The sequence below is a fragment of the Oryzias latipes genome, chromosome 22 (genome assembly GCF_002234675.1).
Source record: "Oryzias latipes chromosome 22, ASM223467v1".
Classification (NCBI taxonomy): domain Eukaryota; kingdom Metazoa; phylum Chordata; class Actinopteri; order Beloniformes; family Adrianichthyidae; genus Oryzias; species Oryzias latipes.
Window position 1 is genome coordinate 23,253,392 of NC_019880.2, and position 26,854 is coordinate 23,280,245.

The window sequence follows — 26,854 nt, forward strand, 5'->3', positions numbered from 1 at the left end:
TATTCTATTTTCCATTGAGGTTAATGGATCTTTTTTGGAAGCAGGATGTCTCTGCTGTTGCTCCTCTACCTGTGATCTCTAACACACTCCCTCAGTGGGGTTTAAAGAGGGAGCCACACATGTCCGCCTCCAAACAACAGGGAACGCAAACCCAGATGAGTTTTAGCTGGAGGGTTTTACTCCACTAATGAGCTCACATCACATCCAGAGAACATCATGTTCTCACCCACACAAAACAACCTAGTTTGGCTCTATTTAATTCAGCCAATTAGGACTTGAGTGCAGTGTATTCAGCACTGCCTGGACAACAATATCCTCCAAATGAACAGATTGGAGTATTGCAAAATGCAGTCCATTCTCTGCTGGGCTGCTGCTCCTCAATTAGACGGTCAGGAAGAACGCATTAATGAACATTACCCTGTAGGCAGAACGGTCCTGGGATTCCTTCTCCTCAGAGTCACCCCCCCACTGTGTACTGGAAAATGACGTCTGGATGGTGTTCAGCAGGCGGTCTGCCCACATGCTGTCCTCCTCCCACTGCGACCACACCTAAAATGGAGAAGTTACTCCTAAACACTCTCACGGTTTTCTCACAGTTTTCTGATCAGAACGAGACTCGAGGACGTTCAAAAGCACAGAGAATTATCTCCAGGGTGGGGGTGACATGCACATCATCAGACCTGCGATGTTTCCTGCATTTTCATCCCTTTCTCCAGTCCCTGCTTCTGCAGCCGGGCGACCTCCATCTCCAGCTCCTTTATGACAGCCCCCCACCTCTGGTCGGCGCCGTTTTGGACTCTGTCAGTCAAGTGTTGCAGGATGTAGAAATGATGGCCCAGGAACCGGAAGAACTTCTGAATAAGGGAAAAAAGGTTTTAGAAAGAAGGTCAAACTTTAAAGAAGTCTCTCCATTTGCTCACCATGTGACCTATCATCAGCTGCTGCAGCACCGAGCTGCTGCGAAGCTCCATGTCTGGTTGCAGGGTGAAGCGCTCGGAGCCGAGGTGGAGCAGCTCCTTCAGGCCTTGGACCAGCCGCTCCAGCTGCTCCTGCTGCTCCATGCTGCCCTTCAGTTTCTCACGGTGACACTGAACTCCACCCAGCACGGCCTCCAACTCAGCCTGCGTGAGGGAAAACGGTAGACTGAACTGAAGGCTTCTTTATCTTTGAAAGCCGTCCAACAGACGTTACCTGGAGCTGTGAGGCCTGCTGGGTTAGAACCGGCAGATGCTGCTGCTCAGCTTCCTCCAGCAGGGACTGAGTTTGCTCAGCCTTCTGCTGCAGAAACTCCTGAGTCTCAACAGCAGCCTGAAATACAGCCAGTGCTCACTCCACAAAGAGAGAACTTCAAAATGTGCCTGTCAGAGCTTCCATGAAGGTCTCTTCCTGTGGCCTTCGGCAGAGGGGGACAGTACCTGGAGTTGCTCCTGCAGTGTTTCTTCACACGGGCCAGTGCTGTGGTGAAGAGTCACCTGGTTAGAGTGGAGGTCTTCATGCAGCTCTTTGAGCAGTTTCTGGTGGAAGAAAGTTCCAACACAAATGACAGCCTGAGATGTTTGGAGATACAGATTTTTTCAGTTCAAGCTGTTTGGTTTGGTCCACATTCATTCAACCTCTCTGCAGATGTATTTGTCTAAAATTCTGTTTCCATGCCAATAGGAAAACTGAAAGCATTTTTTTAAAAAAAAGTCTAAATTAAAAAGTGAGACTTAAGTCTTCTCATGCTAAAACTGCAAACCCAGAACACCCAATGACGATGAGGAGGACTTTAAGAGAGGAGATGGAGGCGCTCCTGAACCGTTATATAAGGCAGATAAACTGGAGGTGAATCACGAAATGTTTTCAAGTGAACTCATGAATGAGCAAGTACATTCATTAAAACAGGATTTCACTTGTTTCAGTGATCATTTGAAGACCTTTAAAATTTGCAAATCAACACTGAATGTGAGTCGGGTGAAGTAATAATGCTCCAAATTCAAAAAAATAAATTTTTAAAATAAACATCTCCTTTCTCTTTCGGCTTTTCCCATCAGGGGTCGCCACAGTGAACAAGTCGCATGGTAAACTTGGCAATGTTTTACGCCGGATGCCCTTCCTGACACAACCCTCTCAAAGCAACCGGGCTTGGGACCGGCACAGAGGTAGAGAAGGGAACAGGGAGCAGCCCGGATTCGAACCCTGGTTTCACAGACGGAAGGCGCCGCAAACCAGCACGAGCTAAACCGGCTCCCTAAATAAAATAAAAATAATTACAAATAAAAAAAAAAACAATAATGCTGCGAATTTTTGTCTCTGCGGTTAAAATGTTGGAGTAAAAAAAAAGAAATGTTGGATATCTGCGCATGTCTGCAGACATTCTGCTCAACCTGACTGTGTCTGAGGATCATAGACATGCTGTTTATACAACAAGTTTCTAATCACTGATGTCAAGAAGACGACAGTAATGAAGCCTGGAGTGGGATGGGCCCAACAGCTGGACAGATGTGATGCTTTTCCTCTCCAGAGCTCAAAGCAGCTGCTCTCTTTAATGCCGGTTTCCTGTGGAGACGTTTCCACAGAGAACTCCTTACAGTTTAATAGCTCTGTCACTTCATCAGCTGTAAATAACCAAGCATAAAGTGGCGGAGCTAGAACATTTTATATGGGGGCAGAAGTCTTTAAAAAGGGGTCAAATTGGCGCATCAACGTGAACGGCCGTTATGAATTAAAGGATCAAAAATAAATAAGTCAAACTGTGTTATTATTTATTATTATTATTTTTAAAACAGCTGTTTTTAGCTGAGATGATAGTAATAAAGAAGTTGTATTGAGGATTTTTTTCCCTCTTTGTCTATAAATACACTAATATTGACTCAAAAATTGGGGGAGGCAAATAGGGGGCAAAGCTTTTTGCTGGGGGGGCTGGGCAGCTTTATCAGCAAGTTTCATCATTTGCTACAGCTCTGTTCTCTTCCACTGACTTTTGACTGACGCCTCATTGATTGTCTCTCTGCTGGGAGATGCTTCACGTAATTTCCGGAGGCAACATCTGGGCACGATGGAAAATAAAACATAAGTCCACAAGCTGGAGTTGGAATTAAAAAATGTTTAGAAAAATAAAATCTTTTTGAACAAATGTCTCAAAAATCACAGATATAAAACTGTTGGCCCTTCAAACACCTACAAAAGTACAGGACGTTCCACACACTTCTCTTGCAGATGTTGTGATCATCGTCTGTATATGAGACCCCTCCTCTTGGCGTTCCAAGCAAGAAGTGCACGCAGGCTCTGAAAAGCTAACGTTCCATAGACGTGTATTGACAGCTATCCCTCAGTCATTCAATTTGTTCAAATAATCATTCTTGGTCTGCTTCCTTTTTTTTACATGTCCTTGATTATCCTCCTTTTTTAGCTTTTTTTTCTGTAGCACAAGTCAAACTAGAAGAGGCTGCATTTCCAGAAGAAAATGCAGGGTTGAATGCTGTATTGCTGAATGAAAGCTGAATTTGCTAAAGAAATGGCTGAACAAAGCTGGAAGAGCTCAACATTTTAAACGTAGAATGGTCAAAGTGGGTAAAAAACTGTATAAGAAGTTAAGCTATAAGATTTCCCATGTATTTTAATGAAGCAAAAATCCTCGAATATCTTTAAAAGTTCAAAGATTTGAGAAAAAAAGTCATAGCGGGAATAAGCTAAAAAAGTTGAACATTGTAATAGTAGAATGGCTAAAATAGGTCAAAATTTGTAGAAGGAGTTAAGCATGAAAGCTGAAATTGTTGAAAAAATGGCTGAACTTTTGAAAATTTGAAGATGTTGCTAAAATGGCTAAAAGTGCTAGCATTGGAATCAGCATCATCAACTGACTCCAAAAAACACATTGTTTGAAAGTATCATATTGGTCAAAGCTACATGTTCTAAGTTGATAGAAAATCCAGTCTTTTCAAAATGGCGGCTTTTCTATTGATTTTATCTCCATAGCAACCATTTTATTTTTGGGTCGCCTGGAGATGAGGAACAAATCAACGTCGGTTTCAGATGAATCGGAAAAAGTAAACTTTTGGACGTCCTTAGCAACGAAGTTTGTTTGCTAACCACGCCCACATTCCTTATATGTCCAGATCCAGTGAATTTCAATATGTTCAGTTCCAGCCATGGATGAAGTTTATTGCAATATTTTCTTCAGATTTTGTCAAAAAATGCCCACCAAACAGTAGGTTGTGTTGCCATCCCATAATAATTTCAAAACGTATGTTGAAGTCCAAAGCCTTGTGAGCATTTCAACGTTTGAACGGTGCCTCTAGCTGAAAGCATGTTAAAGTTATAATGCTTGAAAGCAACAAAGGTTTTCAAGGATTCTCCATGTATTTAAATGAAGCAAAAATCTTGGAAAATCCTGGAAAATCTTGGAATATCTTGAAAAGTTCAACATTTGAAAGACTAAAAGTCGTAGCTGAATGGAATAAGCTGAAAGGGTTGAACATTGTAATAGTAGAATGGTAAAAATAGGTGAAAGTTTGAAGAAGTTTAAAATTGCCTCACATTTTGGCACAAAATGGCCGCCAAACTGTAGGTGGTGTTGCCATCCCATAATAATTTTGAACCTTATGTTGAAGTCCAAAACCTTGTGAACATTTCAATATTTGAACGGTGTCTCTAGCCAAAAGAATGTTAAAGTTACAATTGTTTAAAGTAGCAAAGGTGTGGCCAATGGAGCAAAAAGATTGGAAAATCTGGGAATATCCGGGAATATCTGGAAAAGTTCACGGATTTGAAGGACAAAATGTCATAGCTAGAATAAGATGAAAGAGCTGAACATTTTCATAGTCAAACGGTTAAAATAGGTGAAAAATTGTAGAAGGAGTTTAACTGTGAACTTCTGAACGAAAAATTCTCCATGTATTTCAATGGAGCAAAAATTCCCGGAAAACCTGGAATATCTTAAAAAGTAAAAGGATTTGAAAAACCAAAAGTCATAGCAGAAAAAAGGTAAAAGAGCTGAACATTTTAAAAGTTGAATGGTTACAATCGGTTAAAAATTGTAGAAGGAGTTAAGCGGCGAAAAACGGCGGAAGATAGGCGTAAAGAATAATAAATAAAGAGAAACAGGAAAACAAAGGGTTGAATGCTTTATAGCATTCAACCAATTACAAACTGACCAATCAGATGTCTGAATAAAAGTATGTGGGGACTGCTGGCCCCCACATCCAGTGTTAGAAGCATTTGATTGACAGATTTCGTGTAGCCCGCTTTCAAGTATAGGGGTCTGGCCTTCCAACAAGCTCACTCAAAGTGGTGAGGGTGGTTGTCATAGAATTGTAGGCGGGGACAATCCATAAATATGAATTTCTCCTCCATGATCAATTTTCAAACAGTTGGCACTTCCATTGATTAAAAAGGATGCCATCCAAATGTCACCACCAAATCTAAGTCCCTGATTGGTCAAAGTTGGACCTGGTTTGGGTCTCACCTTCACTTACTCATAGGTGTTTGCTGCAAGCTGACGCCTACAGCAGTGATGACGCTTGAATTTCTCTAAAATGTCTTCAATATCTGCATATACTAATAAGAGTTTTAGGATTGGTACAAAGCATATCCAGTATCACTAAATAACATTCAATTGAAATGATGGACAAACATCATAATCCAATAAGTGATCTCCCATAATCCCCACATTCTCTCGTTTCTCTGTTGGATTTCATTTTGATTTCTGGAAATTACTTTTTTTTTTCAAAAATGTTTAATCTTTATTTGCTTCATTTTCTTTGAAATTCTGTTTGGTTTCTGGAAATTCTGTTTTGATTTCTAAAATGTAATTTGTTTTTTTATGGCATGCTTTGTCAGAGTGATCTAATATGTTTTTGGGTTGAGTGATTTGTTGGTGTAATTTAAACTTTAGGGCCACTATTGGTGTTTCACATTTATTTGTTTGTAGAATAAGCCCCTTGAGATGCATCATCTCGTTTTCAAGGGGGTCCTCGACATACAACGAAACAAGCAAATACTGACAGATGGTCGAGCAAAATTTACATATATCAAAACAATGAAGATATTAAAATATACAAGACACACACGAACACAAACGCACGCACACTTATTAATATACCTCTTAGCAGGTAGTTTAAGGGGAAGGGAATAAAAAAGCAGGAAAGATATCAAATTCAATCAAAAACAGTTACATGAGTGTTGAAGTTGATCTAAACAGGCATTTTTAAGTTAAAAGAATGAAGTTAAAGATTTTCTGATTTCTTTTTTGACTCTTGGAAAAACAAAAAAAAAATTGATCTGCATGGCGTAAGTTATAAGAAGACTGAAAAGGAATTAGATATTGTTCAAGATATTCTGGGTAACTGAGGTTAAAACATGTACAATAGCCAGTGAAGTTGACGTTGGGAGGATAGGGGAAGCCAGTACAGTTGCTGATACATTAGACAGTGGTGAGTTCTAAACAGACAACAAAGAATAAACCTACACAAACTGTTAGAAATAACATTCAGTGGTCGGAGATTAGCGAGAGTGGTGTTTTGATATATTGTGTCACCATAGTCTAAAGTCGGGATAATCAGTTGTGAGATAATTTTCTTCCTGACTGAGAAACTAAAACAACGGATTGATAGATAAAGTAATTTTAAACGATAAGAAATTGAATGGACAATGGACTGTATATGAGCATTAAAAGAGAGTGAGGAGTCAAGCCACAAACCAAGGTCTTTGAATTGTTCTATTGCTGAAATAGATGACATGTAAGTTAAATTTATTTCACTTGCAGCTACAGGACGTCAGGGTAAAATAACACGTGACTGTATATTTGAAGACACATATGTATCTACTCCACCTCCTCTTGAGCTTCTATCTGCTCTGTTCAAAGTGTAATTGTCCAGGATAATAACACTATCCGAGATGTTAGAAGAAAGCCATGTTTCAGATATAGTGATAACACTGGGTTTATTGTAGACAAGCCAGGCCCTTATCTATCTCCAGGAGTCCCTGGAGATAACTTGTGTGCATGGACAGGACATGCACACTTCACACATCATAGGAACCAGCTGGGATTTGAACCACTGCCTTCTCAGTATGGGGCAATAATGCTAACCACTGTGCAGTCAACCATCTTTAATTTTAACTTTGATTTATGTCTCTTTAATAATGTTAGCACCAACTTAAGTTTTGTTTTGAGGCCTATAACAGCTTTTCTGTTTGATGTTGATTTTGCCCCAGTGAGCGACAGCGTCAGAGATTTCATGGATCAATAACAGCAAAAAGAGACTCCCAGAGGCTCATACTGACCTGTGTTTGTGCTGCATCCTCCTGCAGTTTCTGCAGCCGCCTCTGTCCTTTTTCCACTGCAGTCAGGACAACAGTAAGGACTCTGCAGAGCACTTCTGCACACTCCTGAGCGCGCTCTGAGCCCAGGACATGGCTGACCTCCGACCCCTGACGTGTTAGCTCATTGCTCAGGCTGCCCAGCTCTGCAGACAGACTCTGACATAAACCACATGAATACATTTAGTCAAAGTTGCAGCTCGTTATTTTTCTTTCTGTTAATAACAACTGCAGTGGTCCAAATTTGCCCACCTGTAGCCGCAGGATTGTCAGCCGGGCCTGGTCCTCATCCGTCACCTCAGCGCCGGAGCGCAGCTGAGTGTTGATGGAGGAGAGGGACAGGGCCGCTCCGTGCAGCACATCAAACAAACCCTCGTCCAACGCCAGTCGAGAGCCCGCCTCAGCAGCGGCCTGAGCAGGGAGCAACAAAAGAATGGCATCAAAAGAACGCCTGTCAGGCAGTTAGAAATGTGAAAATGAAATTTGCAGAACTAATTAAGCTCAGCGGTAGGTTCTGAGGGGGAGAGGGTGGTGGATGCTGCTGTTTCCCGAGGAACTGCTCCTCCTCCTCAGGAGTTTTTGTTTTCTTTCTCCAAAGGGTAAAGTCAACTTTTTCCGTTTTTGGTCGAATAGCTAAAAGGGCTGTCTTTAACTTCCCGAAGAGTCCTTTATCTTTAGTTTTGTTTCTTTTGAAAAGAAAATTTCAGAAATTCATTGTGACTTTCATGGAATCATCACTTAATGGAGACAAAAACAAAACAAGCTTAGACAAAAAAAGCATTTTTGGAAAGTAGAAAGAATATGTCTGTAAGAAACTTCAGCTTAGTTCAGGTGTGAAACTGTTCTGGTTGTTTCTTAAGGAGTCCCAAACTGTTCATAACTAAATAAATAACTATGACCTTGTGCAATAACATAATCAACCAATAAATATCTCATAAATATATGAAAAGACCATGAAATTGTGAAAAATCTTTTTCACAATTTCATGGTCTTTTTATATATTTATGAGAGCTTTATTAGTTATTTATTTAGCTATGAACAGTTTGGGACTCCATATTTTCTGGTTGTGTCTTGTTGCGGCTGCTTGTGTGTGGTTCTGTCTGGTTTTGTGTGGTTGCGTCTAATTGCGTCTGGTTGCATCTGATCATGTCTAATTCTGTCTGGTCCTGTCCAGTTCGGTCTGGTTGTGTGTGGTTATGTCGGGTCCTGTCTGGTTGCAGCTGGTTGTGTTTGATTGCATCTGGTTGTGTGTGGTTGTCTGATTCTGTCTGGTTGTGTGTGGTTGTGTCGGGTTCTGTCTGGTTCTGTGTGAAAACGCCCGCTTGCTTCACCTCAAAGCCTCTGAATATTAACGTAGGCTTCTAGTCACCAAAAGAAGCCAGTGGGTCACTTATGAAGGTTATTGTTAAAATTCAGGAACTATCATTTACTCTGTAGGTTGAATTGTTTGGTAACATCAACAAATGTATTTTTCTTGGTTTGATGGTTCTTGCTATCCATGTGCGTCATCAAGCGTGAATTGGTGCATTTTTGAAAAAATTTAATAGATTTTATTCTATAATGGAATGTTATGTTTGTTTGGACAGAAGCTCATAAGGGACAAAAATGCAAAAAAAAAAAGTAAGGCGCTACCTTTATCACACGCTTCCAACCCTGCGGCTTGTTCAATGATAATGATAGTGATGCTAATTTATGCTTTTTTTCCTCTTTTTTTAAAATGCATTTTTCTAACGGCCGCTAGGGGCGCTCGTGCAGAAAGGGTAAGAGTGAGACAGGGGGAACACGGTATACGTGTCAAGGAAGACACAAGTTTAATGTAAATTCCTGCTTTGTGAATGAATAGTACGAACAGACCCTCATCATGGAAAATCCAAGAAGAAATGCATATGACACAGCTTTCAAGTTAAAAGCAATCGTTAAAAGCAGTGTGAAAAAATCCACCATCAACGAGTTTGAAAAAAGCTGGTCTGCTGCGTGACGGAGACGACAGTGCAAGCTCAGGAGTGAATTTAACTCAGGATGAGATTGATACCGACAGCTACAACGAAGGAGAGACTGAGAGAGTGGGGCCAAGACTATCTGACGCTATTCCAATCAGACACTGAGGAGGAAGACTTCCATGTGTTACCTTCCAGCCTCGGGCTTCAGACAGTAGTCGAAAACTGCCGTTACTTCTGGTCCGGTTCCGGTCAGGACGGAAATGGTAACTAATCAGATGGGACACCATTGCTCTAGAACAGGGCAAGTAGCCGTTTATTTCTTTGCTCGGACCAAACTGTTGATCCAGCCCAACGCTTAAAACTCAGAGAGCGCATAAACAGCAGAACAGCCTTTTTATCCTCTCCGTGCATCTCCTCACTCGAGGCTTCATCATCACCAAGCGCACAAGGCAACGCCTCCTTTAGTCGCTGCGTTGCTTTCATGACAACCGCAGTTACACAAAATAAACACAACAAAAAAGGGTGGAACAAGCTAAGCTGGTTTCAGTGCACTGGAGGAAGATGAAGAAAGCTCTGTGACTTTTACGTTCATGTTTTTTAACGCAGTCCTGTTAGTGCTCTGACTACCACATTGCTGCCGTGTTACTGCCGCGTCACAGGCACTGTTTGGAAAGAAAAGCTCAGATAAATCATTGAAACTTCTCTCTTTCTGTGTCCCGTCTTTCTTTGTAAAAATATCATGTATTGAACCTTTCCTGCAATTACCTTTTTTCTTTCTGACCGTGGTAGGGAAATGAATAGGATATGAAGAAGTCTGTTCGGACCCTCAGAGCCTCCAGAGCGGGTTAATAAAGAATTATTCACCGTTCTTCTGGGGGAAACCGTCTTTTATTACGGTTCCCCTTCACTCTGGATGTCAAACATGAACGCGCACCCCCAACACGCTTCCGCTGCACGCTCTCACTCCCTCTTGCGCTGCAGGCGCTCCCTCTTTCTTACACACATGCATGGTTTCAGCACATACACATCCTCATTCTACAACACATGTTTCAATGTGGGCACTAGCGGCTTATGTATGTACAAAATGGTTTATCCTTTAAAAATATAATGGGTGTGGCTTATAATCAGGTGCGCTCTCTAGTCCGGAAATTACGGTAGGTGTTATTAGTGAAACCTCTCCAGCCTACATCCTCCACTTTTAGTCTTTAAATTCAAAGAAAAGCACCAGAGTGACATAAACCGAGCATCATTTCTGAAATAAATCATCTTCACTAACCCACCTTTACTTTTATTTTATCTATTCCTAACCCTTAATCATAAACTTATTTGCGTAAAATCCGCTAAATGCAAATGTATTGAAAGGAAAAGTCCTTTGGGAGGTTTTTAGAGAGCCAGCAGCCCCCTACCACCCTGTTTCACCCTGGCTCTTCACCTCACTCTGCAGCTGTGCAGATGTGAACTCCAGCAGCTGCAGGCGGCTGATGACGGTTTGGACCTCTTTCAGGGTTTCTGCGCCGAACATGCATCCTGCTGTTCCATCAAAGGCCTTCAGAGATGAGTCTGTCACCTTCAGAGGGGAGAGAGGAAGAGTGACACACACAGAGGAATATCAAAAGAAAAGATGAGGAAACACACAAGTCTAATCAGGCCCTGCAGGAGTCCACATCACACCAAGAGACAACGACGTGTTCAAAGAAGGTGATAATCAGGCACCGCCAAAACTGATTTTTCTTTTCTTTTTGTGTTAGAAAAGTAATAATCGAGCCCCTCAGTCTTCGTGATGAAGACCTCACCTCACACTGAGGAAGCAGGCAGCTCTCCTCTAAAGCGAGCAGCCGAGTGTGAAGAACGTCCCACTTCTGCAGAGCAGAGTCCTCCCCCACGGCAGCCCGGGCCGGGAGCCCCCTGCAGGACACGGTCAGCATCACATTTCTGTAGAAGGTGGTTCAGCATGAAAAAAAAAAAAAGAGGATGAGTCTGTTACCACAGCGAAGACTCCCTGCCGTCCTCGGAGTCTCGGCTGTTGGGTGGACCTCTGCCCTGCTGGGCGACGGCCTGGGTGAGCCCCCTCTGCTGCGTGAGCTCCAGCTCCAGGTCCTGTGGAGAAGAGAAGCTCTGAGATGTTAAACATCTGCAGTTGCTCTATTTGTAAACAGAAACTCCATCAAATCTTCATGAAAAATCGAGGAAAATCCTGCTTCTAGGTTTCTACTCACTGTTAAGGTTTTTGATTTTCGTTGAAACTTTTCCAAAAACTTTTTTGTTGTTTGAGGAATAATTCCATTTTCCAACTATGTTTTTTTTTTCTTTACGACGGAGTTTTAAAAAAAAACTAAACTTAATTTAACTTAATTTACTAGATTAAAATCGAAGTGAGTATACAGAGCAGCAAGTGAACGCCACGCATATTTGTTGTTTTATGTTGAAATGGGACGTTTCATCTGCAGGAGGGGGCGTATGCCACACTTCCGCATTGGTGTTCTGCGCATGACAGGTTCATGACTTCATGGGAAAAATGGACTTATGGGTATATTAATGAAAAGGAAAATAATGTAGCAGTCATCTACACCCAAACGTGTCTCTGAGCTCCTTATTTTACAGATGAAACTCCGCTTTACCGCCACCAAACCCCGGAAAGCCGCCCACAGGAAAGATCTGTTGCTCATATGTTGCTTAATCTCATCTCTTGAGATCAGTTTGAGCGACTCATATTTGAATCATTCTGTGATCATTTGCTTCAGACCTTTTGCTCCTTAAGCTCGCTTAGGAGCAAGAGTTCAGATGAAAGGAGAAGACGTCACTGAGACAAATGAGGTTGAGTTTGAGATAATTGTTTGAGCAATAATTAAGAAGTGGGAGAGACAAAGCTGAGACAAATGAGTCCTAAAAGAGATCTCGTTATTGTCTGTCTAATGTCTTTCATGTCTAAATCATTTCTCTTGAATGCCTTACCAAAGCCATTTATCAGAATGATATTTGCGATTTTTTTGAGAAAGAAACGAGAATGTAGTTTTATAGCAGTGGTCACCAATCCTGGTCCTCAAGGGCAACTGTTCTGCAGGGTTTAGATGTTTCTCTGCAATCAACAGGTGATTAAACGCCTCCTGCAGAACTTGAGGAGGCAATTCAACCACTGCAGCAGATCTGTTGGAGCAGGAAAACATCTAGAACATCCAGGACAGTGGCCCTCAAGGACCACCATGGGAGACCACTGATATACAGTAACAGTAAAACAATACTATAAATATAAATGCTTAACACTTTATTTGGGCAGCACCATCATCAGTACAGCATTTGAATTTGGGTAGCAGTATTAGACACTTTAAAATTTAAAATATTTAAACAAAATACAGAATTATAAAACACAAATAAAATGTGTATTTTAGAATAATTAGTACTATAATACTAATTAAATACAAAATAAATCACAGCTCTGTCATTATCTCACTAACCCCCTCGCTGAAAAGTCCGGTTTTAACAACATTTTTTCTTCAAATTAGAATTTAAAAGTATTTTAAAACTAAACTGAGTTCTTATTGATGAACAATTTTGAGCATACCAGAAAAACAACATATTGTTTTAAACCCGGAGATCTACATAAAACGGTGAGAAAACTTTTTTTAAGTACATGACCTGTGGCGTACTCAATCTGGCTGACATGTTGATCTTAAATACTTCCAGATTTTAAACAACAAACACACTGACAGCACTGCTGAGGTACAAGAAAAAAAACCAAGAATATTTAACCACGTAAAAAAGTACCTGATAATAAAAATATGCTCTGGAACTTGCATACTACCGAATCCATGAACCAACTTGAGAACCAAATTAAGAACAAATGGAAGAGAAACCAGTCCACATACTGTAGACCAGTGTTTTTCAACCTTTTTTGAGCCACGGCACACTTTAACCTTGACAAAAATCCCACGGCACACCAGCATCCAAAAAAAAAAAAGGAGAAACTCATAGTCTGTGTTGATCTACAGTTCCTCCACAATCTCACATGCATTTTTGTGATAATTGTGTATTTTTGTAAATATTTTAAAACTAAAGTGAGTTCTTATTGATGAACAATTTTGAGCACTACCAGAAATACACTCCGGGTATATTGTTTATACCCCAAGATCTATTTAAAATGGTGAGAAAACTTTTTTTAAGTGCATGAACTGTGGCGTACTCAATCTGGCTGACATGTTGATCGTAAACCTAGGCACTTTAACATTGGGAGTTGGGTCATCTAGACCCACTAGACAGTGCGCTAAACCTTTTTTCTTCAATGATTTCAATGTTGATCTTCACTGGTGTCCATGGATTACATGAAATCTTTCCACCTTTATCCACCTTTGTCATGGTAGGGAGAACACGTCAATGTAAGGGTGGGGTCATAGGATAGCACAAGGGTTAAATACTTCCAATTTTAAACAACAAACACACTGACAGCACTGCTGAGGTACAAGAAAAAAAAAACAAGAATATTTAACCACGTAAAAAAGTACCTGATAAAAAAAAATATGCTCTGGAACTTGCATACTACCGAATCCATTAACCAACTTGAGAACCAAATTAAGAAAAAATGCAAGAGAAACCAGTCCACATACTGTAGACCAGTGTTTTTCAACCTTTTTTGAGCCACGGCACACTTTAACCTTGACAAAAATCCCACGGCACACCAGCATCCAAAATAAATAAATAAAGTTAAGTTAAAAGATTTAAAAACTGTTTGATGTTTGTTCGTTGTGGTTTCAAGACGTTTAACAACGAAGATTCATTGTGCGCTGAGACGCTGTCGCTTTAGCCCAATGCATCATGGGAGATGTAGTGCACACAAACTGGCATCTCTGAGCTACATGGTTTTGTTCACTTGTTCCACGGTCTGACACTGGATTCTGTGGAAAGCTACACCGCTAAAGACGAGCTTTAGCTGGTATTTTTGTTGAAACTGAGTGACTTTATAAGCAGAATCAGAACAAGGAAGTGAAGACTTTAACCATTTCTGATTGGTCAGACTGATGACATGTGATTAAGCCTCCGAGAATAATTGGTGGAGACAGTTAAAGGGGCGGATCTTTTCCTAATACAGCTGTAGCTGCGGCTAAATCGCGGTACCGTCATTCTTATCAAAAGGTCTTTAATTTAATCAAATAAACACAAAGAAAAAAGTATTTTACAATCTTTCATATTCCTAACTTCTCACTGTTTTATCAGGGCCTGTTAGGATGAACAAAGAACTGATATCCTGGAGATGGAAAATGTTTTTAGATCAGTAAATGAGGGTAATTTCCCGCGACATACTGATTGAAAAACACTGCTGTAGATGATAGCAGTTGCTACTCCTTAGAACCTGCTCTGGCCTACATTTGTTGACAAAGGCTTTCTTGAGCTTGGCCTCCTCAATTTGTTCCCAACCAGGTAGAGTGGCACATCACAAGATTTAAACTGTAAGATAAGAACATTAAAATCTAGCATGAGTAAATTGACAATAGATGGCACATAAAAAAATAAAACACTTCAAGCAAGAAGCATATTGTAGTTTATAAAAGTTGCTGCATAATGCTACCATGAGATTCCATTTACATGTCATCTGATTAATCAAAATAATAGTTTCTGGCATCTCTATGGAATTACATATCTGCCAATAATTGAAAGGGCGTAAAGACAAATAAGTGGGCGTATTTAGGAACTGAGTGAGTAAACCTTAAAACCGCGCAGGCGCAATCCTAACTGAGAAGTGATTTTGCGCGGTCAATTCCTTTTTGCGCTCTCATGTGGATTTACGCTCAGTGTTAAGGGGGCGTTTTTGTCACTTTTGGGGCAGGAACCTTACTGGTTGATCTGATTGGCCAAAATTTGCATCTCTTATCAGCGAGGCAGAGGGGCGGGACTTTCATTTTTCAGTGCGGGGGGGTTAATAGGCGGCTCTTGAGCTGCATGTGGCTCTCTGCCTTTTATCATATTTTCTATATTCAGTACTTTCACAATCATAAGGGGAAAATCTTACATTTTCTCCTACAAGTACACAGCGGCCCTAATGTGTTGTTGTGTGACTTCGGTAAAGAGGACCTAGGAGAGAACAGCATGAGAACGATATGGAGAGAGGAGAGGACGTGGAAGAAGACCCCCCCCCCCCCCACCCCCCCCCCCCCACCCCATAGTACAAAGGTGCAGTTATGAGCATAATGCAGAAAAACTTCGTTTGGAAACCCTGGAAATGCAAAGAGACACGATTATGAGGCACAGTTTAAACTGCAAGCTATCAGCTACGCGGAGGAACACGGGAATAGAGCAGCTGCAGTTCGGTTAAATTAGATCTTCACAGATTCGGACTTCCTGCTTCAATAACTCTTCTGATAAACATTCAAATGTGTCGGCAAGTATCTCAATCATTTTGTATTAACACAGAGAGTGAACTACAAAAGCATTTTTAAAGAAAAAAGATTGTTTTTATTGCCTTTTAATCAGATTTGTTCATTTTAAGCTGTGAATGCAAACAGAGCAGCGAGCCGGCTGCCAAGGGAGCGTCAACAAAGTGCAACCTCTGTGAAACACCATTCTGTAAAAATCGGTAAACTTTTAAAAAGTGAATACATGTAATATATTTATATGAACTGGAGATGAAGACTCGCCAGCATAGTCATGCTACATTATTATTATACTAAATTTTGTTAGAAAGTCAACCTCTATTTTATTGCTTATAGTTTTAAAATTTAATAGAGATATGAATCATAACATAAATGCTCAATAGCTCTGAAGATACTAAAGCTTCTGTCACCAAACCTCCTGTACTGACTAATCATGACCTTATTGTCCTACTGCAATAAAGATTATGCAAAAAAAAAATTTTTGGCACCTTCAGAGCTATTCAGGATTTTTGACCAAATCTGATCCATTTGTAAATATGAAAAATTCCTATAAATAAACAATGTGAACTATTCACATTCTTTATTTTAGTATGACAATAAAGTCTTGTCAAGTTACTGATAACTTAAGTCATGATTCATATCTATTAAAATTTGAAAAAGTATATGCAACAAGATAAAATAAAGATGGACTTTCCTACAAAATATGTATTGTAACAAGAATATGCTTCGTAATAATTTTATGCAATTTTTGTGAGATTATTGATTTTTACACTGTGGTGTTTCACAGTTCACAGAGGTTGCACTTTGTTGACGGTCCCTTGACAGCCGGCTGCTGCATGTCTGCATTCACCGTTTGAAGCGAACAATTCTGATTAAAAGGCACAAAAAAACGATCTTTTTTCTTCAGAAATGCATTTGTGGTTCACTCTCTGTGTTAATACAAAAGTATTGAGATACTTACTGACACATTTGAACGTTGATCAGAGGAGTTATTGAAGCAGGAAGTCCGAATCTGTGGAGATCTTTCTAACTTATCGAACCTCAGCTGCCAGGGAATTTAAAATAATGAATCCATGTTTCACAAGTGAGGACGCTGGAAAACCAACTCCGACAAGACAAGAAGACGCAGCAGCAGCTGAGTTTCCGCGGAAAAGGAAAGGCCTGTGTTGGAAGAACGACTCGAGGCTGAGCGCTGCAACTTCCAGCAGATGACCGTGAAAAGCTGTCAATCCTCCCCCCCTTACCGGGACGCAGCGCCGGCGAGTTACGCCACACTTTGGGACTGCAGGACTTAAACTTGGCCTGAGGTGTCTGCTTTCACTGTTCTTTGGAGCCACATGGCAACAAGACGGACTCTGATGATGAGGAAAGGGAAGCCGGCGTGTTTGATAGAAATGTAGCCAAGCTGTTCCAGATACAGAAGATGAGGACTTTGATGGATGTTAAATGCTGATTGAAGACTGAAAAAATAAATCACAACCAACTCAGTTTTGCGCTCGCTGCCCTTTTTTAAACACACACCAGCGTGCACCTTTCACCGGTATGCGTGTTAACGTTAAATACAGAACAAGCACTCAAATTTGAAACGGCTCCGTTTAATCCAGTGCTGTTGTAAGGAGAGGACTGGGTTATGGGAAATGATATGGCTTTAATTGTGTGTTTGTGTGTGTGTGTGTCTGGCAGGTCAGTGTGTGGTGTGGCTCTTTGACTATCACAGTTAGAAATGTCGGCTCTTTGTGTCTAACTTGTTTGCGCCCTCCCCCCCCCCCCCCCCCCCCCTTGTTAGAGGCATTCATAGAAAAAAAAACGTGGATGTAACGTGGATTAAAACATTAACCAACGACCCAAAACTAAGGTAAGAAAGTGCAGCTGGTTTATTTGTGGTGTAAGTTTTTCTCATGTGAAATTCACTGCATTTGTTATCGTTTTAATGCTTTTAATCCACGTTACAGCCGCTGTTCGATTTCTATTAAAGCCCCAAAATTAAAGTCCCGCCCCGCTGCTTGGCATGCAAATTTCAGCCAATCAGATCAACCAGAAAGGTTCCTGCCCCTAAGTGACAACACACCCCTGAATACCGCCCCCAAGTGACAAAAACGCCCCCTTAACACTGAGCGTAAATCAAGGTGAGGGCGCAAAAGAGAACTGACCTAGAAATATCCCTGCTCAGTTAGGATTTCAGCCGTTCAGTTGTAAAATACGGGGTCGCTTGGTTAGAATTGCGCCATCACAGTTTTAAGGTTCACTCACTCAGTTTCTAAATACGCCCGCTTAGTTGTCTTTACGCCCTTTCAATTATTGGCAGATTTGTAATTCCATACATCCCTAAAAGCAGCCACACTTCACTTAAGAGGACATATTAGACTTGAAATGCAGAAAGTTACTTCTTTGGGCAGTAAATATTTAACAAATAAGGTTAAAATCTGTTTTTAATTCATTTTTCATGATACAGTCCCGATCAAAAATGTAAGAAAAGATCAAAAGTGTCTTAATTAGGATGCTGAGGGCTGATGGTGTCAGACGTAAACTGTGGAAGAAGGTATTTCAACATATATATATATATATATATATATATATATATATATATATATATATATATATATATATATATATATATATATATATATATATATATATATATATATATATATATGTATATATAATGGTAGAAATAAGAAGTTTGTGGTCAATATTTTTTTGATTGTTCAGAATATTTCCATTAGTTTTTCATGTACCTAATTAGAGCACTTTGGCTTAGTTCTTTGTTTTGTTTGAGACTGAAGAATTACACTTTAGTGCAGGGGTCGGGAACCTCTTTGGCCGAGAGAGCCATAAACGACATATTTTTATGAAATTTCGAAAGAGCCAAACAATAATGGAGTGTCCATTTCCCACACTGAGGCACGGAGACTCAACTTCTTTTAGGGATCTTAATTATTCTGGTAGAAGGATGTTGGAGATGGAGCTGCCTGGCAGGAGGGCAAGAGGACGGCCAAAGAGGAGATATATGGATGTCTTGACAGAGGACATGAAGTTGGCTAATGTTAGGGTAGAAGATGTCCATGATAGAGTGAGGTGGAAAACGATGATTCGCTGTGGCGACCCCCGATGGGAAAAGCCGAAAGAGAAAGAAGACTGTAGACCGCAACAAACGCCGTACAATTAATTCAGCAACTCCTCAATCTCTCCTGCCGAGACGAGAGCGCTTCTCCCAACTTTTTATTCCCTCACTGCCGCGTCAGCCCTCCCATTTCCCTCATATGGCCCTGAACCCCATTGGTCCAAACTCCCAACGACAGGCTGAGCGACAGAACTGAGGGCCAATCAGATGTCTGCATGATGCGTTCATTGAACTCCGGAACTTATAACGCAACCCAACAGCCACCCAGTTAAACTCAGTCCGCTACAATATGTTTAAAACTAAAGATACAAGTGAATGTGTGCATTTGATGTATTTTCAACACTTTTAAAGTACAATAAGTCTGTGGATTTTTTTTAATAACATTGTAATGCTGAAACAGCATTATTATGCTGTTGCTAATAAATAATGAGTATTTCTTCTGGTGCTGCATGGTGGTTTTGCTGATGGTCTAGTCTGGTTGATACGTGGTGAGTTTGAGCTTCATGCAGGCGTTGAGACTTCCATCCGTTAAACGTGATCGTAGGTTGGTCTGAATGTTCTTTAGATGTGAGAAAAACTGCTGACATGCAGACGTGGAGCCAAACACACACTCACGCTGCAGTGAGTGACGGGTTGTGTTTTTTAAGTTATGACAATGTGCCCACTACCCCCCCCCCCCTTTCTTACTCACACATCCCGTCCCTGCAACTGCGCGCTCTTTCTCAGAGACGGGAGGGCGCAGTTGCAGGGACGGCGATTCACAGATTTCTGGCTGGTACAAACTCTGTGAAGTAATAGATAACAGTAAACTGATAGTGCTGGCGCAGATTTTTTTTCTGCAAGCACCGATACTACTGCGCATCGTGCCCAAGAAGGACTGGTCTAATAAAATATGATTAAAGATTTGTCTGCGAGCCAGATGTGACCATCAACAGAGCCATATATGGCTCGCGAACCAAAGATTCTCGACCCCTGCTTTAGTGGTACTGTCAGTCTGTTACCCATTCACATTCATATCCACTTACGAACATTACAAAAAATTCATTTCTAATGTTTGACTCACATTTCAATTTCCAGGCAGCAAGAAGTTTTATTTTTTTGTGGCTTTCCTGCTCGGAAGGTTTCACAAATCAGAAACTGTGTTTATTGTATTCTTTAGTATCTAATGCATGATTTAATCCAAGTTTGAGCAGTGGTTTTTGAATGTGATCTTAGTGCAAAAAATGCAGTGGAATGTTCTTTCAGTGCCCTTGCGAATCGGAAGCCAACTTCAGCGTCGTTCCACCATCACTGACAGAGGGCTGAGAACATCCCTACATACTAAAGTTTTCAGATGAGCATGCTATATGCTTCCTGGACAGGTGAGCAGTAAATGATGACTTTACTTTTTTTTCGGATACTTTATTTATCACTCAATGGGGAAATTCTTTTCTGCATTTGACCCGTCCCTGGGGGAGTGGTGAGCTGCAGCTGAACTGCGCACGGAAGGCGGTAGTGTTAAGGGTCCTGTCTAAGGACCCTCAATGAGTGATATTTACTGCTTGCCATTGATTGCCATTGATTGCCCCCAGTACCATTGTTTCTTCCCTTCCGGGAATCGAACCCTGGATTCCTGCATGGCCTCTCACCTTACCAACCGAGCTACTCAGCCGCTATTTTAAACACATGTCCAAAACCAGTTAGGAGATGACACGGGCCTACCTTCTGCAATATACTCTTTTAAATGAGATAAAAAGTCTTTTAAAGAGTAAAAAATGCACACAGTGGTAAAACTGCACATTTTGAAGTTTGCAATATCGGCTGTAGAAACGGTCTGTGATGCATTCACATTGGGAATAGGATGGACCCTGCAGACCCTTAAGTTTACTGAGGAAGTGCAAAATGTCTTCCCACAGTTAGCCCTGACACATTTGGAAAAATAGCATTCCTGGCTCATTCCTGTGAACTCTGCAGTGCAAAAAATAACCCTTCAATGTGTCTATGTTTTTATTACAAAAAGAAGAAGTTATCATTTTTAGAATGTATTGATTTCTTTTACAGCCACAGCGAGTAATCCAGAAGTCTGCAGTACTGACAGAGCTAGCTTAAAACACATTTAGCATTCAACTGAGTTTTTTTTTTTTTTTTTTTTTTTTTTTTTTTTTTTTTTGCATTCAACTGAGTTGACGGAACGAAATCGCAAACTTACCGTGCAAACTCCAAAATCTTAACTTGAATCTTTTCCAGACAAGCAAAATGAATGTTGAAGATTCATCCAACGGATTGTTAAAACAAAGAAAAAATTCGACAGTCGCCCGTCAAAAGTCTCTAGTTATCTGCACTTCTCCCGCTTGCCGACTCCTGCCCGTTAGTGACGTCAGCCACAGAGTTTTCCCTCCTATTGTGATCAACCAATCAGAAATCTTTATCCCTTAAGGCTGTGATGCAGTTTGAAATTCAAATCAGGTTACTGCAGGTTTGTGTGTAAGCATTTGTGTAGCATAATTAAAAATAAAAGTCAAAACCAGAAATGATTATTCATTTTCAAAATGAAGCAGCATTCAAATTGTGGGTGGGGTGATGACGTCAGTGCTATCTCCGCGTGTCCGGCTGCTAAGAGACACAGACATGCTAGGAGCAGTGCGGCCAGGCTTGTAGCTTTGTGTTAGCGGATGAGGAGAGGGCTTTTGGATGGTTATGCATTCCTGAAGATTGTACACATCTTCTCAGGACTAAGTGGCAGCATTTCCGCAGTCCATGGAAACTTCCCCCCGGACTAGCTTTGTCTTCGAACCGTCAGCCGGATTGCCGAAGGCGGAAGTACTGCTACGCAGATCTGAGAAACTCTAAACCATCATATGAATTTTTGTTTCCAGTGTGTCCAGAACAAAATAAATGCTGATGTAATTCCCACATATTTACATCCAAGATGCTCATTGCGGCATTGCAAAATCAGCGTGTTAAACAAAATGTTAAAACTTCCAATTTAACTTTAGTTATTTATAGAACAACTTTAGCAGAAAATATTAAAATAAGATAAAGATACTTTATTCATCTCAGCTTGGGAAATTGGGTTGTTGCAGCTTCGCATACAGGCTCAATACAAACAAACAAACAATAATTGACAAACAGGAAAAACGGGTCTTTGGATTCCCTAGAATATTTTATTCTTTTGGTTGTTTAATTTTCTGAGCTAGATGCTGTTAAGGAAGTTATTTTTACTTTTGATCATTCATTTCAGGTTCTGCAAACCACGTCTTCAATCACACACAAATGCAAGTTTTATTGATTCCTCGATGTAATATTCGACCAGAGCCTGAACACCTTTCTGTTTGCTTAATCAACCTCTATTGACTATATGAGAACTGGACTGAGTGACCCCCTCAGGAACTACCCGCTGACTCCAGGAAGCCAAAATCCCACAGACTTCTGTGGAAAAGGAAACAGTTTGTACTCAGTCATTCTATGGTCAGAACAACTGGTTTTGCTCTGCTACTTTTTAAAAATCTTCTCAATAACGCTACATGCTTTTTCATGATATTTCTTTTCTTTACGGTAAGTTATTCAAGTTATAAAGTGACCTTTCAAAGGCCTCAGTAGAAGTTTGTGGTCTCATGTCTCACGTACAAAACGTTTGATTGACAGGTATTGCACATAGTAGGCAAATGGTAAGGGTGTGGCCTCCAACAAGCTCACTCCTGATTGGCAAGAGTGGTTGCCATAGGAATGTTAACTATGATTCACATCAAATACTGCTAACTGATGATTTTTGGTTCCTACGACGACGTCCATGTAGCGAAAAATGGTAACGGAATTGACGTCCTTTTTGGAAGTAGGCCATTTTCTATGGGTCACACTCATTAGGTCCAGTTCTCAGGATCCATCCTCTGATGTCATGAAATTCTCAAATACCAAACATTTGATCCGTTATACCTAAACCATCTTTATGAATGCATTTAGGAATCATGAGAATTACCTTCTGTTGCTGCAGGCTGCTTTGTCTGAGAAGCGTATTTTGCGGCGAGGAAAAGATTTCCTGGACATCGCTGCTGCGCTTTTGCACCGTCTCAAGGGGGGGCTGTGTCTGGGGGAGAGAGCTCTAAGGTAAAAATAGGAAAGAAAAGACAGAAAGATGAAAAACGAGTTTTCTGCCGACATCAGCAGACATTTTTTTTGTTTTGTTCTAAGTCATGTAGAGGCATTAACGTTTGGCTCGTTTTCTTGCAGTCTGAAGCGTTTTAGAAGGTAAGAACCTGTTCTTCTGGCTCTCCGTCACAGATGTTTTCCTCGCCGTGTCCGTCCTGCAGCAGCTGCTGGAAGGACACCAGCTTGACTTTCAGGAGCTCCAGTCTGGAGATCAGAAGCTCGGCCGCCTCTCGCTGGGACGCCTCATGTGACTTCTGCAGGTCGAGAGCGCAGCTGTGCTCTGACAGGCTGGAGACCTTCACCTCGATCTCCTGAATCATCTCCTGAACATGACGCAGAAAGCCATTCTGGTTAGTTTCCTCTGGGTTTGTGGGATTTTTTTCTGTTGCTTTGCTTTCACAGCTGTGACGGTGATTCGTGTTGGCTTCTTCTCACAGACCTTTTGTTGACCTTTGAGTTCAGACAAACATACTGAACCCATGAGCTACAAACTCTTCAAAATCCTTCAGCTGTATATCTTCTGAACCAGGTGTTCGGGATGCACCACCCAAGCACACACTCTGCCTCTTTTACCCACAAGGACAATTCATTTTCTGGTAAAAGCCCCCGGACGTGTCTCGTTCATGAAGAAAAGCATCGGTGTTTGTTTAGACAGGAGGAGCTCAGGCGTCTGCTTTTCTATAGCAGCCGAGCAGAACGCCTGAGCTGAAGCTGGAAACGTTTTCCTTAAAGTCCCAGTAAGATTGTAAAAAATTAACTAGAAGCGGTAAGATAATGTGTTTATCAAGTATAAAAAGTAGTTTATTTTAAAAAGCTCATAAAAAAGTCCTATAAAGTTGTGTTGCAGTTTGACAACAAACATGCAACGAGACTCACAACAGCACACAACTGTCCATTTACTAAAGAAATCCAAACATTTTTCTAGATACGTTTTTACATTGCGTCAACTAAGTGTGGTTTTGTGTGACTCTAAACCACAAACAGTGTCATCGCTTGGATGTGTTGCTGAAATGCTGCAGGTTTTTGCTCTCAGCTCAAAGAGCAAAGCTGCAGTAACAGAACCGTCCATCCAATCCTTCAGCGTCTGGACAGAATCAGCCGCACACATCCTAGAAACGCTCAGGTGTGAGCGCTGCTGTGGAAACAAACACACCGCGTCACACGGCTCAGACTCTCCACCTTTGACCTTTGCTGCTGGGGAGTTGGGTTTCTTCTCACTGGCGACAGAAAGGTGAGCCTCCAGGGCACATGACCTGACCTGCCAGGTAACTGTGAATGAGCGTCGCTAAACTTAACAAATGATCGAAACTCACTCAGTTTCCCATAAAGACAGGTGACAGGCCACCTGTACACATGGGAGTGCCGTCATCCTGGAGGGGCGGAGCCTACCTGGTAGGTGTGGAGCTGCTCTTCTACGCCTTTCTGCATGGCAGCTCCAGCAGACGCCACGCTCTGCTCCGCTGTGAGCAGCCACAGCTCGAGCCGGTTCACCTGTTCCAGACACAGGTGGAGTGTAGCTGCAGGGGGGCGGGGCCTCGGCTGCGCCTCAGCCGGCTGCGGTTCCTCTGACCCCTGAGGCACAAGCAAAACACACTCTTCTAGATTTTGCTGCCCCCGGGCAGAGGAGGAAGAAGAGGGGGCGTCACCTGTCGACCTGCTAGAAAAACCTGAACCCTGAAAGTCATTTAACTGTCTGACCCACAAGTCCCTGTTCCCCTCCTTTACTTTTTCTGTCTCTGCTTCTGTGCCCCACCCACAGGTGACACAAAACACTTCCTGGAGCGGCGGCACTGCTCTGTGACAGAGGTGGAGCTCAGGTGCAACAAAGGCCAGTTGAGCTGAGGAAGAGCAGTTCTGAGAGTTGAAAGACGTGAGTTTCCTGCTCAGACAGGAAGCTGTACCTGTGCATAAAGGTGTGGTTTGTATCTTTAGGAAGAGGGCCTGGCCTTTCCCCCCGAGGATGAACTGAAGTCTCTGCTTTGACTCTGAAAGAGCCCGGTGAGCTTTCAGACTGAAGTTCTAAAGCTGCTCAGTCTGAGATCACGATCAGCTTCCCTGTGCTGATGCCTTCATCCAAACAGGAAGGTTTTGTGGATGTGAAGTTCTTGGAGGTTGAACAGAGCTTCATGGCAGGTGATATTTCTGTGGCTGTGATCCCTTCCTCTGAAAAAGTCTGGCCAAACAATCTGCATTCAGTCTGAGAAGTGAAGCAGTATCAGGTGAAGAACCAGCAATTTTCAAACGCTTTGTTGCCTTTTTAGAAAAGGAGAAACTGATTTGTGTGGCTTTTGTGCACGCATGCATCTGCATGATGACATCCATCTTGGTCTTTTTTTTCTTTTTCCTTTCGTGTAGGCCAGGACATTTAGACTTGTGTGTAAACTGCAGCATAAATCAACATTTCACAATAAGAATATGACATAAGCTCTAAAAAGATTTTTCTAATTTTTTCCAATGAGGTGAAGGAATTGAAAAAACCTGGAAGAAACAGCCAGAAGAGTTTCTTTTTCCTTCTTTATATTTGCTAGCTTTTGTCATGACTCATCAACACTTTGAGTGTCTTGTGTTTTTCTGAAGCTCTGTCTCTCATTTCAGCACTGATGCCTGGCCTTTTTTCCTTCTGGTAATCTATCACACACAAAAATACGGATCTGTAACGGGGGGGGGGGGGGATTTTTGACTTGCTTGTTGATTTCCCTCTTTTACTTCACTCTTTCTACCTTTAGGTTTTAGAACCAGCAGACACAAGCCCTCTTTGAGGTCAGACTCTGGGGTCGTTTCAAAAACAAGCACAGTGCATCTGTGCATCCCATCGTCCACACAGAGCTGCTCCAGCTTAAAGTGGAGCTTGAGGCAAAGGTTTTTACCTTCAGCCCATGCAAATGTTAGGGCCCCCAGTTCACCAGGGGTCCCAAAGGGAGACTCTAGACTTAATCAGAGGATAATTAAAGTTGGACGCCTTTTCGTTATTTTTAGGATCCATCTCTTCTAAGTTATGACAAAAGGGTTAAAATTGACATTCAACACTAAAAGACGATTTGGTCAATTTCCTTACGTTTGCTTTTGATTCAAATTAATTCTCCTATAGAGAACAACTTGAATGACACGGACAGAGTTTAATCATTATTGTTCTAACCTGAATGAAGAGGCGTCACCTGCTCCAGAAAAACATGTAACCCTTGTACTATTCTAGGCACTTTAACATTGGGAGTTGGGTCATCTAGACCCACTAGACCAGGTGGGTCAAACTCATTTTCACTGAGGGGCACATCAGCATAGGGTCTGTCCACAAAGGGCCAGATATAACTTATACATGTGACTAAATGTAAGGAAAATAGATGTAACTACTCCTTAATGTTAAATAACTCATTGTGTATTTATTATAACTTTTTAAAGTGACTATTATGGTTGCATAGAAAAACATATGTTTGCTTGTTACTCTAGAATAAATTCTTTAACATTTGATTCTGTCAGGTTAGGTTATATGGACAGTGTTTAAGTCCTAATGTATAGTTGAATAATCTGGTATTTCAAGTCCGATTCCCCCTAGATATGAATAAATACACACCAATTTTTATTTTAAGAAATTAAAAACTTTTATGCTCTCGCGGGCCACATAAAATGACATGGGGGCCACATTTGGCCCGCGGGCCTTGAGTTTGACACATGTGGTCTAGACAGTGCGCTGAACCTTTTTTCTTCAATGATTTGTGATCTTCACTGGTGTCCATGGATTACATGAAATCTTTCCACCTTTATCCACCTTTGTCATGGTAGGGAGAACACGTCAAAGTAAGGGTGGGGTCACCTAAGATAGAACAAGGGTTAAAGCACAGCCGGGTGCAGCGACCACAAATTTCTGTCGGCGCCCCAGCTCAGACTCTTACCCATGAGAGGATCCGCTACTGTTGAGATGCTGCCACATGTGTGTGTGTGTGTGTGTGTGTGTGTGCGTGTGTGGATGTGTGTGTGTGTGTGTGTGTGTGTGTGTGTTCTCAGTGCAACAATCA

At 41.4% G+C, this 26,854-nt stretch overlaps 1 protein-coding gene across 4 annotated transcripts in view; it reads right to left on the bottom strand.

Moving 5' to 3' along the window:
• The window catches only part of LOC101172372 (nesprin-2), a 162,166-nt gene that overhangs the window by 47,751 nt on the left and 87,561 nt on the right, over positions 1 to 26,854 (bottom strand). For all 4 annotated transcript variants that reach the window (XM_023951858.1, XM_023951859.1, XM_023951860.1 and 1 more), the window contains 13 exons: positions 24,234 to 24,416; positions 22,952 to 23,167; positions 22,675 to 22,797; positions 11,224 to 11,336; positions 11,033 to 11,144; positions 10,672 to 10,806; positions 7,552 to 7,710; positions 7,264 to 7,458; positions 1,416 to 1,514; positions 1,192 to 1,308; positions 921 to 1,121; positions 681 to 854; positions 418 to 549 (listed from right to left, as the gene is read on the bottom strand). In XM_023951858.1, the coding sequence (XP_023807626.1) occupies positions 418 to 549; positions 681 to 854; positions 921 to 1,121; positions 1,192 to 1,308; positions 1,416 to 1,514; positions 7,264 to 7,458; positions 7,552 to 7,710; positions 10,672 to 10,806; positions 11,033 to 11,144; positions 11,224 to 11,336; positions 22,675 to 22,797; positions 22,952 to 23,167; positions 24,234 to 24,416 (1,959 nt within the window). The remainder of the gene's footprint in view (positions 1 to 417; positions 550 to 680; positions 855 to 920; positions 1,122 to 1,191; positions 1,309 to 1,415; positions 1,515 to 7,263; positions 7,459 to 7,551; positions 7,711 to 10,671; positions 10,807 to 11,032; positions 11,145 to 11,223; positions 11,337 to 22,674; positions 22,798 to 22,951; positions 23,168 to 24,233; positions 24,417 to 26,854) is intronic.